General features: G+C 39.4%; 1 protein-coding gene across 1 annotated transcript in view; it reads left to right on the top strand.

The window, feature by feature from the left end:
- Nucleotides 1-14,064, top strand: part of DOK6 (docking protein 6) — a 364,941-nt gene that overhangs the window by 136,262 nt on the left and 214,615 nt on the right. Inside the window, exon 3 of the mRNA XM_058691841.1 lies at nt 295-409. Coding sequence (XP_058547824.1) covers nt 295-409 — 115 coding nt within the window. The remainder of the gene's footprint in view (nt 1-294; nt 410-14,064) is intronic.

Below are 14,064 nucleotides of genomic sequence, written 5' to 3'. Positions count from 1 at the left end.
CCATATGCCACACCAGCTATTGTTGGCAGAAGATACAATTTTCATAAGAAGACAGAGTCCTTGCTTTCACGGAGTTATGAAATTCAGCAAAGATCAAAACTGAGGGCGGAAGAGAAGCCATCTTTTGTTTTGCTTTTTTTTTCATTGTGTATTGTTTTTGGCTACAGTTCTTTGGAAATGAGTACAAATATTCAGTGGAGATTGGTTTAAGAGAGTAATAACGGATTATTCTGTTTCAGCACTCTGGTATACAGCCTCCATGGTACACTAAGTGAAAAATATTTTTCTTTCAAGGTAACTGAACTGCACAACATCAAAAATATAACCAGACTGCCTCGAGAGACAAAGAAGCATGCAGTAGCAATTATCTTTCATGATGAAACGTCAAAGACATTTGCCTGTGAGTCAGGTAAGCAATTGTAGCCTCTGTCTACAGTTTGTGGAAATTGAACTGCGCCCGAGACAATGGCCCAGCCCAGATGGATGAAGTTACACCACTGACTAGGAAGGCGTATTGTGGTAAGACTGGGCTGTAGAAGACTTTAGGAGGAAGCTCAACATATTGATTTCTACAGATGTTTTGGGTGCTTGTTTGTCATCTGTCTGTGTCTGGATTTTGCTCCCAGGTGGTCAGAGGACTCTGGAGGTTTCCATGCGAGCTTGAAGAATTAAGTAAACGGTGCCTGGGAGCCGTTGTCAGGGCAAGCTTGCGACTTGTACTCTGGTTCTTGCCGGGTGCGGCTGTAGGCACTCGGTGGGAAAATAATTGCGCTGCCACGAAAGTGTGGCAGAGCACAGCCGAAGTCCCCAGACATTCCAGAACAGAACTTTGAGCAATTGGTTGCTTTCATGGCTTCTCAGTACTACAGGGGAATACATTTCAGATTGAATTTTAGCATCCCAGCTCATAAAGCACTCTGACATCATTGAGACACAAGGCAGTTTATAGTTCGAACTTGCAGTATTTTTCATTTTGAAATCCCTGTGCTAAGTAACGTATTAGTTGGCTTATTACAGCTTTTTAAAGATTTTGCTCAGTGGAGGAGTGCATTCCTTTTACAGTGGATGGAAGCAAAAGACAGTAAGGGTTCAAAAGACGTGAATTTAAAGTAATAGTTAGGTCTTTAGTAGAAGCCTTACTATTTTTTGAAAAGGAAATAAAGCTTCTGGATTTATGAAGTTTCTAGGTGTCATTCATACCAGGTTCTCTTATTCTTTATTCGCCTTGTCCGAATAAAATGGTTCACACCTCCTCACCTATGCTTCTCTCAGTTTTGCTGAAGTGAATTGGGGTTTATCAAAGTGTTTCTCTCTCCTTGGATGCTTTTAATCCCTTTTGCCGTCCTTCTCTCCGCCCGTCATCTGGACTCATTTCATCATTTAAAATTGACTTTTGGCATTGCATAGAAGTCTGGTAACTGGTGATATCAATTCCATTTTATAACAGAACCTGTCCCAACCTTGCCGTTATTCACATCTAAAAGTGTGTGTGCCTTCATGTTCCCTGTCTAACCGGTTCACTTTTCTCTGAGCTCTTCGCTCTTGTCTCCTATTGAAACTAACAACTAGAAAATTGGTTTTCCAGAAAAGATAAAAGATAATTTTCAGTATTGTTTTTGTATGTTTGTGCTGCTTTACATTTTTGAAATTATACTGGGCCATGTTGTGTGTATACTTAGGCAACGCTGAAGTCTGTTATTTCAGTGAAGAATGATATCGAATTATGTTTCTGAAATTCGGACTCAAGAGTCATAACCCACAAGTCTGACACTGGAAGCTTTTTAAGATTATTTTTATTTGTATTTTCTTTGTGGCAGTGGTGGTTTCATGGCTCATGTAAGAGTTTTGACAAATGCAGGGTCCTTCGTTAGAACGAAATGGCCTTAATATCCAGGAGAAGAATTTGCAGACATCGAGGCTGAAGATAGATCCAAGTGTAAAACTAAAACAATGGTTTTATTTGGATTCCTAGCACGGAGTTTTCAACTAGTTTAAATTATGACTTATTTGGATTATTTGTTTTTTAAATCACTTTTTTGTATGTTGATAGAGCGGTCTGCTTGACGGCTTTCACTTGCTCGTAGTGAAAGTATTTAAGAAACTTTGGCACAAGTTTATTAAATTTTCTTAACTTCATGGCACATGACAGTGGAAAACAAAGAAACTGCTTGAAACACATAAACAGGGAATTTGAGGATCTTTTCCAGCAGATTTTATTTTTTAGATCAATGTTAATTAAGATCAGTAGTCCATGTCTGTTGATAAAATGGCAAAATTATTTGGGGAAAAAAAGAGCCCAACGGTAAAGCAGTCACAGATGTGAAAATCAAAATAGCAATATGGTTGAAGCCAAAATGAAAAGGAGCTCTCAGATTTATTTCTTTTTTTTCAACTTTTTTTTTTTTTTTTTTTTGGGGACAGAGAGAGACAGAGCATGAATGGGGGAGGGGCAGAGAGAGAGAGGGAGACACAGAATCGGAAACAGGCTCCAGGCTCCGAGCCATCAGCCCAGAGCCCGACGCGGGGCTCGAACTCACGGACCGCGAGATCGTGACCTGGCTGAAGTCGGACGCTTAACCGACTGCGCCACCCAGGCGCCCCTCAGATTTATTTCTAATGCGAATGCGTGTAAAAGTATATTCTCATGATGGCTACTGAGAATGTGAATTGCCTCAATTTTTTCTTTCGAGAAAACCAACAACTGCTATTAAATAATATGCATACCCTTGACTCAGTGAGCCTCTTTGGGAACATATCCTGTATGAATATATGCACCAGTACGTGAGGTCGTAGGTTTAAGCAAATTATGTGTAATTACAACAAAATCAGAAACAAATGAATGGCTATCAAGAAAATACTTGAAAGAATTGCGGTATATATCCTCATCACAAGATATGCAATCACTGGGAAGAATTCTAAGTAAGCCAATTAACTTGAAGACACTTGTATGAATTTTAGTATCTCAAGCAAAACACGTCATCAGAGAAGTGTGTACTGAATAATGGCATTTGTAAAAGAAACAATGAGAGAGATAGTGTGTGTTTTAACACGTGTTACCTGGGGTGAGAGGAGATAGTAATGAAGTGGTTGGAAAAGGAAGATGGGGAAAAACGCAAGCAAAAAAGGGAAAAGAAGAAAGTACCCAGCATAGAACTATCCCATTTATATGAAATGAACATGCGAAGGTGTGAATGCATCCAGTGTTTAAAGTAAGTTAGTCACTAGGGAAATGCAAATTAAAACTACAATGAGAAGGGGCGCCTGGGTGGCGCAGTCGTTAAGCGTCCGACTTCAGCCAGGTCACGATCTCGCGGTCCGTGAGTTCGAGCCCCGCGTCGGGCTCTGGGCTGATGGCTCGGAGCCTGGAGCCTGTTTCCGATTCTGTGTCTCCCTCTCTCTCTGCCCCTCCCCCGTTCATGCTCTGTCTCTCTCTGTCCCAAAAATAAATAAAAAACGTTGAAAAAAAAATTTAAAAAAAAATAAATAAATAAAACTACAGTGAGAAAAAAACAAAAACCATAAAACCACAATAAGCTATCACTATGCCCCTGTCAGAGTGGCTAAAAGTTTTTTGTTTTTTTTTTAAAGTAACACCACCAAATGTTTGTGAGGATGCAGAGAAACTAGATCCCTCATACATTGTTGGCAGGATTATAAAATGGTAAAGCCGCTTCGGAAAATGGCGAGCAGCTTCTTATAAAATTAACCATGTAATGATTCCACAATGCAGCAATTGCCTTCTTGGACATTTATCTCAGGAAAAAAAAATGGAAATTTATGTTCATGCACATACATATACACATACAAAAAATATTCATAATAGCATTGCTCACAATAGCCAAAAGCCGGAAAGAAGCCAGAAGTCTTTTAGCAAACTGTAGGGCATTCACACCATGAAACACCCCTCAGCAACAAAAAGGAACACACTATTGATAAATGCAGCAACCTGGATGAGTCTTGAGTGAATTATGCCAACCAAGCGAAAGAACGTCCATCCGAAAAGATTACATATTTTGTGAATCCATTTGTGTAACATCTGTGAAACGACACATTTTAGAAATGGAGAACAGAGTCCTTGTCAGAGGTTAAGAATGGGATCGGAGGTGTGGGGGCCCAAGGGAATGAAGGGTCGTAAAAGTAACATGAACTTGCGTTGGCACTGAACAGTTATCCTGATTATAATGGTGCATAAACACACCCACACAGGTGGCAAATTATGTACAGAACTTACACACACACAAGTAAGTACAAGTAGAACTGGGGAAATCTGAATAAGATCAGTGCACAATCAATGTCATTATCTTGGCGGCGATATTATACTATAATTTTGCAAAATATTACCATTGGGGGAAAGTGGGCAAAGTTTACACAGAATCTTTCTATAATATTTTTATTACTACTATACTTATCTCAAAAATCTTTGCAGTAGAAAATATCTCTATACTATCGCTAAGGTCATCTGTGATATATTTTTAAGTTAATGACAGGCTAGGGGGGACTTGGAGGGGAAAAAAATGTTTGGTATATTCTAATACGGTAAAAAGTAACTGACAACAGTAATGACAAACAACAAAAATAATCCTAAATGTGTGCCTATGTAGCTTCTGTATGTTTTGTGAACACAAAGAAACATGGACAAGGGGACACATGTGTGTGTTGTTCCTTCTGACAGGGACTCCTTGCGTGAGCCCCTCCCCAGGCTGCGATGCCCCCTGCGCACCGTTTCTCCTGGACGTTTCCACGTGTGCTTTCATTTTGGCACTGGTGTCTCATGCCCTTCACATCAGTGCCTATGCTTTCCACATCCACAGCACCCTGACCTTGGCCTTCACTTACCCTGTTCACAATCTCTCCATCATATTTAAGCTCAATGAGGACATGGCCATGTTTTCCTTCTCACCTTAGACTCACCAGCATCACGGTGCTAATACAAATGTGTTGCATTAATGAAGTAATAAATGAGCAAAATTTGTATGTAAGTTTTGTGATAACGATATATTTATCATTCAGCTTTTCCCAAGAGATATTTTTTTTTCAAAACAACTTTTTGAAACTGATTTGGCAGCCCCATGGGGAAAATTGTTTAAGTTACCAGATGACAGATCGTTGTGTGTTTGTGATAGTGTGAGAGGGAGTAAGTGATCATTGTGCTGTGTGTGTGTGTTTGTGTGTGTGAATTGCCATGGCCCACCAGACCTGCTGCAATAACTCTTATGAGTAGAATGTTGTGGAACACAAATAAGAATTTCTGGAGCTTGCCTATTACTTGAAGAGACCCCTTGATCCTTGTTTTTTTTTTTTTTGGACATGTTCACTCTCAAGTCAATGCCTACTAAATGAAGGAGCAGATGGCTTAGATGTTGGAAACCCAGTATCTGGCTAAGAGATTCTGCTTATCGTCATTAAGGAAAAGAGAAAGAAGGGAAAAGAGCTCAACTATGCCAGTATAGGAATACCTAAGGGATATTGTGGGTTTGGTCCCAGACCACCACAATAAAGTGAATGTTGCAATAAAGTGAGTCAAATGAATTTTTTAGTTTCCCAGGGCATATAAAAGCTATGTTTATACTAAAACTGTAGTCTATTAAGTGCGCAATGGCATTATGGCTAAAAAAATGCACATACCTTCAACATACTCAAATAAAATGCAACCTTTCACATTAAAAAAAAAATTGCACATACCTTAATTTAAAAAGGCTTCTTTGCCAAAAAATGCTGACCATCATCTGAGCTTTCAGCAAGTATAGTAATCTTTTTGCTGAGGGAGCGTCTAGCCTCAGTGTCGACGGATCAGGGTGGTAGTTGATGAAGGTTGGGGTGACTGTGGCAGTTCTTAAAATAAGACAATGAAGTTTGCCACATCGACCGACTCTTCCTTTCATGAACAATTTCTCTGTAGCAAGCAATGCTGTTTGATAGCAGGTCACCCACAGTAGAACTTCTTTCAAAGTTGGAGCCAGTCCTCTCAACACCTGCGTCTGCTTTATCAGCTAAGTTTATGGGGAATATTCTCAATCTTTGATGTCATTTCAACAATCTTTACAGCATCTTCAGCAGGAGCAGATTCCATACCAATAAACCATTTTCCTTGGTCACACATACGCACTCACTCCTCATCCATTGAAATTTTACCATGAGATTGTAGCATTCCAGTCACATCTTCAGGCTCCACTTCTGATTCTAGTTTTCTTGCTGTGTCCACCACATGGGTAGTCATTTCCTTCACTGATGTCTTGAACTCCTCAAGGTCATCCACACGGGTTGGAGTCAACTTCTTCCAAAGTCCTGTTGGTGTTCATACTTTGGCCTCTTCCCACGAATCACGAATGTTCTCACTGGCATCTAGAATGGTGGATGCTTTCCAGAGGTGTGCAGTTGACTTTGCCCAGATCCATCAGAGGAATAGCCATCGGTGGCAGCTGTAGCCGAAATTACTCCTTGATCCATCAGCTGTAGAATGGATGTTGTGTTAGCAGGCATGAAAACAGCATTCCTCTTGCTGTACATCTTGGTCACAGCTCTTGAGTGACCAGATGCACGGTCAACAAGCAGTCATATTTTGAAAGAAACCTTATTTTCTGAGCAGCACGTCTCAACCGTGGGCTTAAAGTATTCAGGAAGCCATGTTGTAAACAGAGGTGCCATCATCCAGGCTTTGGTATTCCATTTACAGAGCACGGGCAGAGTAGATTTAGCATAATTCTTAAGTTCCTAGGATTTTCAGAATGGTAGGTGAGCACTGGCTTCAACATAAAGTCCTCACCTGCATTAGTTCCTAACAAGTCAGCCCGTCCCTTGAAGCTTTGAAGCCAAACATTGACTTTTCCTCTCTAGCTATGAAAATCCTAGATGCCGTCTTCTTCCAACGGAAGGCTGTTTCCATCTATACTGAAAACCTGTTGTTTCATGCCACCACTTTCATGAAATATCTTAACTCAGTTTCCTAAATAACTTGCTGCAGCCTCTACATCAGCTCTTTCTGTTTCACCCTGTATTTTTATATAACAGAGATGGCTTCTTCCCTTTAAATCTTACGCGCCAACCTCTGCTAGCTTCAAACTTCTTCTGCAGCTTCCTCACCTCTCTGCAAACAACTGAAGAGAGGTTGGGCCTTGCTCTGGATTTGGCTTTGGGTGAAGGGAATGTCATGGCTGGTTTGATCTTCTGTCCAGACCGCCACTACTCTCTTTGTATCAGCAAGAAGACTGTTACATTTTATTAGTCCTGGCTTCACAAGAGTAGCACTTTTAATTTCTCTCAAGAACTTCTCCTTTGCATTCACAACATGGCTAATGTCACAACTTCTGCCTGTCTCAGCTTTTGATCTACTTTCCTCACTAAGCTTAATCATTTCCAGCTTTTGATTTAAAATGAGAGATGTGTGACTCCTGCTTTCACTTGAACACTGAGGGGCCATTATAGGTGTATTAATAGGCCTAATTTCAGTATTGTTGTGTCTCAGGGAATGAGGAGGCCTGAGGAGAAGGAGAGAGATGGAGACAGTGGAACAGTCAGAAACACACGCAGCATTTGTTAGTTAATTTCGCCATCTGGTATGGGCACAGTTTGCGCCATTCCAAAACAATGACAATAATATCATCAAAGATCACTGATCACAGTTACCATAACACATACAGTATCACAAAAAAGTGGGAAATGTTGCCAGAATTACCAAAATGTGACACAAAATGAGCAAATGCTGTTGGGAAGATGATGTCAGTAGACTTTATGATGTAGGGTTGCCATGAACCTTCCATTTGTAAACACTTGACATCAGCTCAGCACGTAAAGTGCTAGTAAAGCGAAACATACTAAAACGTGGTATGCCCGCATGTGAAATCTGGAAACTTATCTCCAACTAATTTAAGGCGACTTGTATTTAGCGTCTGAACAACCTGGTTGATTTCCGAAATAATTATTTGAAGCACTGAATTTATCCATAATATAATGAAGTTATTTTTATAATTTCTTCCATCCAAAATATGTAATGAAATATTCATGAATTGAATAAATTCCCCCATATTAAAAATGAAAAATATTTGAGTAAATCCCAAGTCCCCATATATCCATATACTTATAATTAATTTTTAAAAATTTTGCATAAGTATTACTTTGTACCCAAAATACCTGGATGTCAGTTTGTCTACATTGTATTATCCAAATTCTATATCCTTACTTCTAAGAGAATCTTATTTTCTAAAATAACATCTTTTCCCCATACCTGTTTGTATTAGTAAGATACATTTGGGTCTTACATTATTATTGTTGATTGTTTTAACAAAGCTTTTGTTTTTTTTAATGTTTATTTTTGAGAGAGAGAGAGAGAGAGAGAGAGAGAGAGAGAGAGAGACTATGAGTGGGGGAGGGGCAGAGAGAGAGGGAGACTCAGAATCTGAAGCAGGCTCCAGGCTCTGAGCTGTCAGCACTGACAAGCCATGAGGTCATGGCCTGAGCCGAAGTCGGAAGCTCAGCCGATTGAGCCACCCAGGCGCCCCTAACAAAGCATTTTTAATCCAGAGGATCCTCTGTGGTTTTCTGCTTCTCACACTTCACATAATCCTTTTTACCACAAATAAGTTCAAAAAGGATACAGTCAAAAATTATTCTTCAAATCGGGGCGCCTGGGTGGCGCAGTCGGTTAAGCGTCCGACTTCAGCCAGGTCACGATCTCGCGGTCTGTGAGTTCGAGCCCCGCGTCAGGCTCTGGGCTGATGGCTCGGAGCCTGGAGCCTGTTTCCGATTCTGTGTCTCCCTCTCTCTCTGCCCCTCCCCCATTCATACTCTGTCTCTCTCTGTCCCAAAAATAAATAAAAAAGCGTTGAAAAAAAAATTAAAAAAAAAAAATTATTCTTCAAATCAAAATGAAAGGTGATGGGCATGCATCGGAGTCTTTACTTTGATTAGCACTTTTGTTATATATGCCATTACAAAACCTATGTTGGTTCTCACCTGTGGCACAGAACCTGTAAACAGAAATAAACTTATGCCTTTGTGTTAGAGCTTTACATGCTAGACAAAGATACCGTTTTTGGAGTTAGATGAATGGAACTCACTACAAATATAGCCCAATATTATAAATACAATGTAATAAATACAATGTGTGTATATGATTTCACCAAAAGTATTTTTTTTTTATTTTTAAAAAGCATTTCTATTTCCCAATTAAGAGATCCTTTGAACCATGTAGATTATTTAATTTTGGAAGGGTTCAACTTATGCTCATGAATGAGGGGAAGGTCCCCCATATAAAGGTTCTGTTACTTCAGGTACTCACTGCTGGTTGTACAACTTTCCACATTTGTGGCAATAAACCTAATTTAATAGAAGTAAGCCAGGAAAACACCTAGTAGGTTTTGATAATTGTTGAGTTGTATTGTCAAATATGACTTTAAATTGTTAAAGCATAGTTTATAGAACTCAAAGTAACAGCTGGTATATATCCAGTACAAAGGATAAAATCAATTTTATTGCATTTAAGAAGTCAAATTTGGGTGTGGTATTAGAAAAATAGTAACCGCTGCTGCTCAGAGTTACATGGTCTGTGGATAAACATAATCCTTCAGTTTTAAGTTTCAAGTGATGTCAGCCCAGCACATCTTATGAGCAGTCCATTTACTTTGGGGATAATGGGAGACATTTCTGTTTACTGATTGTTCAATACCAATGACAACTTGAATGAATTTGGAACAACTTCTATTTCTAGCTGACTCAGTCACTGTGGAAAAGAATGGCTGGTTTATAACCATCTGGTCCTTAGCTATCCTGCTAAGAGATTTGGAAGAAATCATTAAAAAACAGAATCTAGTGGCCTTATGTGATCTGAAATGTGTTGGGATTTTGAAGTCATTTCTTTAGGGAGAGAGAAATGCTGTGTAGCACTGACAGTGTAATGGGACTAAATTCTTAGTGTTCTTTGTCAACTCACATTGAATAAAAATACCAAACCTTAAGTTGCACCCTCTCATAAAAAGGCTAAATTAATTCGGTGACATGTGGGCATGGTGTTGCAACGTTGGCGTGATAAACAAGTCAGAGACAGAAGTGATCCGACCAGCATTTTATGACTTCATTCCCTGCACTGTCCAGGCACTAATGTGTAATGCAGGTGGGTGAAATGGTCTGTAGATTCAGTGGAAGGCAGTCCCTGCCTAGCCACCAAAATCATGGCTGAAGTGAGTTCGTCTTAGGATGAATGTGGCCAGTACACCAAACCTGAAAGAGGTCCTCTGATTTAGGGCCCTGAAAACACAGAGGAATTGGTTCACTGTGAAAGAAAAATGCATAAGCTAATTAACATTTAAATGGAGTGCATGCCATTAAATGTAATGTGTGCAATACTGATGAATCCTGGTTAACTCGCTCGTTAAGACTGATAAACTCTGGAAACTGATGTCTGGAGAATAAAATCTAATACAAATTCCTAGAGTACCTCTTTCTGCCCCGATTCCAATGGTTTGCTTTTTCAGTTTGACCGGTCACCCTTTAGATGCCTACCTTTGAACTCTGTGGACAGTGGAAGGAGCTACAGCTCACGGGCCGTCTGCTGTGCCCACACTCTGTCTCATGGTCACTCCATTCTCGCGCCCCGCGTGCTGCCCTTCCTGCCTGCTGCCTCAGTGTGGCTTTCTGCCCGTCTTTTCACACAGTGAAGAGCTAGCTAACTCCCTTCTATGAGCCAACCCAGGAGATTTCCCCAGAAGTCAGTCAGACTCCAGAAGCACTTTAATTTTTTGTAAGTTAATTTATTTATTTTGAGTGACAGAGAGAGGGAGAGAGAGAGAGAATCCCGAGCAGGTTGCATGCTGTCAGCACAGAGCCAGACGCGGGGCTCGATCTCCCAGACCATGAGATCATGACCTGAGCTGAAACGAAGAGTCGGACGTTTAACCGCCTGAGCCACCCAGGCGCCCCTGGAAAGTACTTCTAGAACTAATTACTGTCTATGCAAGAATTGACAAAATACTTTTCAAGTTTTATGAACAATTAACATAGAGTGTCAGCTGGAAAAGAGTCAGAGAAGGAGGTGTCATTGTCATTCCTTATTCCTGTACATTAAGAAAATGTGGTCTGGCTTTGTTTTCAGGATTTACATAAAGAATATTACCTTTGATGTGTCACTCTAAAATTGTACCATATGCTACTCTGTTATACAGAACTGTTCTTTTCTAAGAAATCAAACCATCTATAATTGGGTGCCAGACTTTTTGAAATCTTTGAAGCAGAAAAACGGTTTGAATATTTTTATGTAGGAAAAAAAACCTTTTAATTTGAAATGTTGAATAAGGACTTAAAAACAGAGTATGTTTCTTAAAGTGGCCACTCAGTAAACTAACAAAAATATGTAAGTTTTTTTTTGTTTCAGCTTTCTAGAAAATGTTTTAAACGATTAATATTCAATAATGCAATACACCTCAAGACTGAATTTATTTTTACCAACTTGTCCCTTGTATATCCATACATTTGTAAAAGATTTACTATAAACATGTTAGGAAGAGGTATTAATACAAAATGATCTGGTAGCGTAAAAACAGGCTGATATAATAAAAAGAGCTTGTAATGTGTTCAGTTGTGTCCCCCAAAGAGATATGTTCAGGTCCCAGCTCTTGTTACTTTACTTGGAGATAGTGTGTTTGCAGACATGACCATGTCAAGGTGAGGTCATACTCGGTTAGAGTTGGTGCTGCATCCAAATGACAGGTGTTTTTATTAGAGAAAAGAGAGTAAGATTTGGCTGCAGAGATACAGAGGAAACACAGAAGCAGGTCATGCGAAGACAAAGGCAGAGATTCAAAAGACGCACCCACGACCAAGCAATGCGGGGAATGCCGGGATTGCTAACAGGACCAGAAACCAGGGATCAAGCATGTCCTAGGTTCTTCCTCAGCCTCTCTCAACTGTGAGAAAACACATTTCTGTTGTTTTAAACCACAAGTCTGTGATCATTTACGATGCCAGTCCGGTCCTAGCACCCAGCTCTTTCAAATCGGGCTTAAAAAAAATATGCCATTTGTGAAAGGCTTTGAATGGGTTAAAACAAGTAGGTGGAGAGAAAAAAAGAATTCTGTATATAAATGCAAATTAGAAATGATGAAATTCAGCCATGTTTTTAAGTAGGTTTGGGAGCAGAGGAAGAAGAGTAGAAATATCTGAGAAGAGTTCGAGAGTTTGGACTTTGTTTTGAACACAAATGGGGCAAATTAAAGTTCTTTCTTTTTAAGCTTCAGATTTCTTTTTTCTTTCTGATTATCAAAGGGATATAAGCTTTCTGTCTGAAAAATAAGGCTGGCTTTATGTATTGAAAATACTTAGAAATAAGTACTAAGTAAAACACAACATTTATTTTTCAATGTATACTTATTTTTGAGAGAGAGAGAGAGAGAGAGAGAGAGAGAGAGAAAACACAAGTAGGGGAGGGGCAGAGAGAGACACAGAATCTGAAGCAGGCTCCAGGCTCTGAGCTGTCAGCATAGAGCCCGACGCAGGGCTCGAACTCACCAACTGTGAGATCATGACCTGAGCCAAAATCGGACACCTAACCGACCGAGCCACCCGGTGCCCCAATGTAACACTTAAATGCACAGCTCAGCTTATAAGAAAGACACAGGAGGTGCCACAAAAAGCTAAAATAAAGAGAAAGTTTTTCAGAGGAGTCAGTTGGACCAGGGAGACTTTGTTCGTCTTGTAATGAACATGGAATATGCGAGCATCTTCACCGTTGCGGCTGCGGGGGCAAGAGAAAGTACCTTGGCTTCCACAAGTTACAGAAACAACTCGAATCACATAAGAAGTGATTAAGGAAACAACATGCAAATGCCAGCGAAGAAAATGACTAAGAAGACTTCCTGGTCTGAGCTCAGCTCCTGTGTCAGTCCACGGCTGACCTGGCTGCCATTTCCCTGCCATGACACCACCGTCATGATCGTGGCACCACTAGCCCAGGAATTTATCAAAATGAGCCAGAGTGCCTCTCCGGATTGCCACGTGCAACCTTTGAAACAGGGACATACCATCAAAGATGACCAACATCATAAGCACCATGGGTAAAAGTTGGAACATAGATACATCTATGTATAAAAACAATCACTGCAGCACTTTTTATAAAATAGAAAAAATAATGAACTGTTCACCAGTTTGTCATTGATTTAAAAAAAAAAAGATAATTTACAGCAATTAAAGCTGATGATGTAAATTTGAGTCCATTGACTTGAAAAGATGCAGATCAGTTTGCAAAGTGTGCCAGAAAGTGAGCCCAACATTTTGAACATGTATGTAAACACACACACACATATACACACACTCACATACATACACAAATATATCAGTGCGATAAAGCATAAAGTACCGAAAATTCACATCAATGACTTTGCCTTGGTGAGGGCATCTCAGAGATGAAAAATGTTCCTTTTATATCTTTGTACTCTAACAGTTGTCTGGTTAGTAGGCACTGATTTTCTTATTTTATGTATTATTAAAATATCATACATAGATAATACAAATAATAGTATTACAATCACCTGTGAGCGTGTCAACCAACTTAGAAATAAATGAATGAAATGCAGTATAAATATGTGATATGTGCTTTTGTTATGATTATACAGTCCCCCAAATTTTATTATAATGGTTTGCATATTTCATTTACTAAACATTTGTGATTTATACTTTTATGGTGTTTATATTTATTTCTAGAAATCATGGTTTATTATTTTACATACTCTTGAAATTTATATAAATTACACTATATTCTTTGGCAAACTGCCATTTTTTCTCATTGTTATATTTATAAACATTTACTTTGAGAAATATGGCCCCAGTTTTTCATTTTATCCTATTACGGGGTTATACTCTGCTGTGTTTCTGATAGCTAAGTTATATTCTTAAAATATGTCCATTCATTCAAGGTTGGCAGCCATCAATATAACTACATGGCTCTTTTCCCTTAAACAATTAACAGGATGAACTGTATTAATATATTCCCTGCAAAGCCATGGTCAAGAACATACTCTGGAGCCAGACTATCTGTGCTCAGATCCTCCCAATGCTCTGATTCCTCCTTGGGAAATAAGA

The sequence above is a fragment of the Neofelis nebulosa genome, chromosome 11, assembly GCF_028018385.1.
Source record: "Neofelis nebulosa isolate mNeoNeb1 chromosome 11, mNeoNeb1.pri, whole genome shotgun sequence".
Classification (NCBI taxonomy): Eukaryota; Metazoa; Chordata; class Mammalia; order Carnivora; family Felidae; genus Neofelis; species Neofelis nebulosa.
This window is presented reverse-complemented; position numbering and strand designations above follow the sequence as displayed.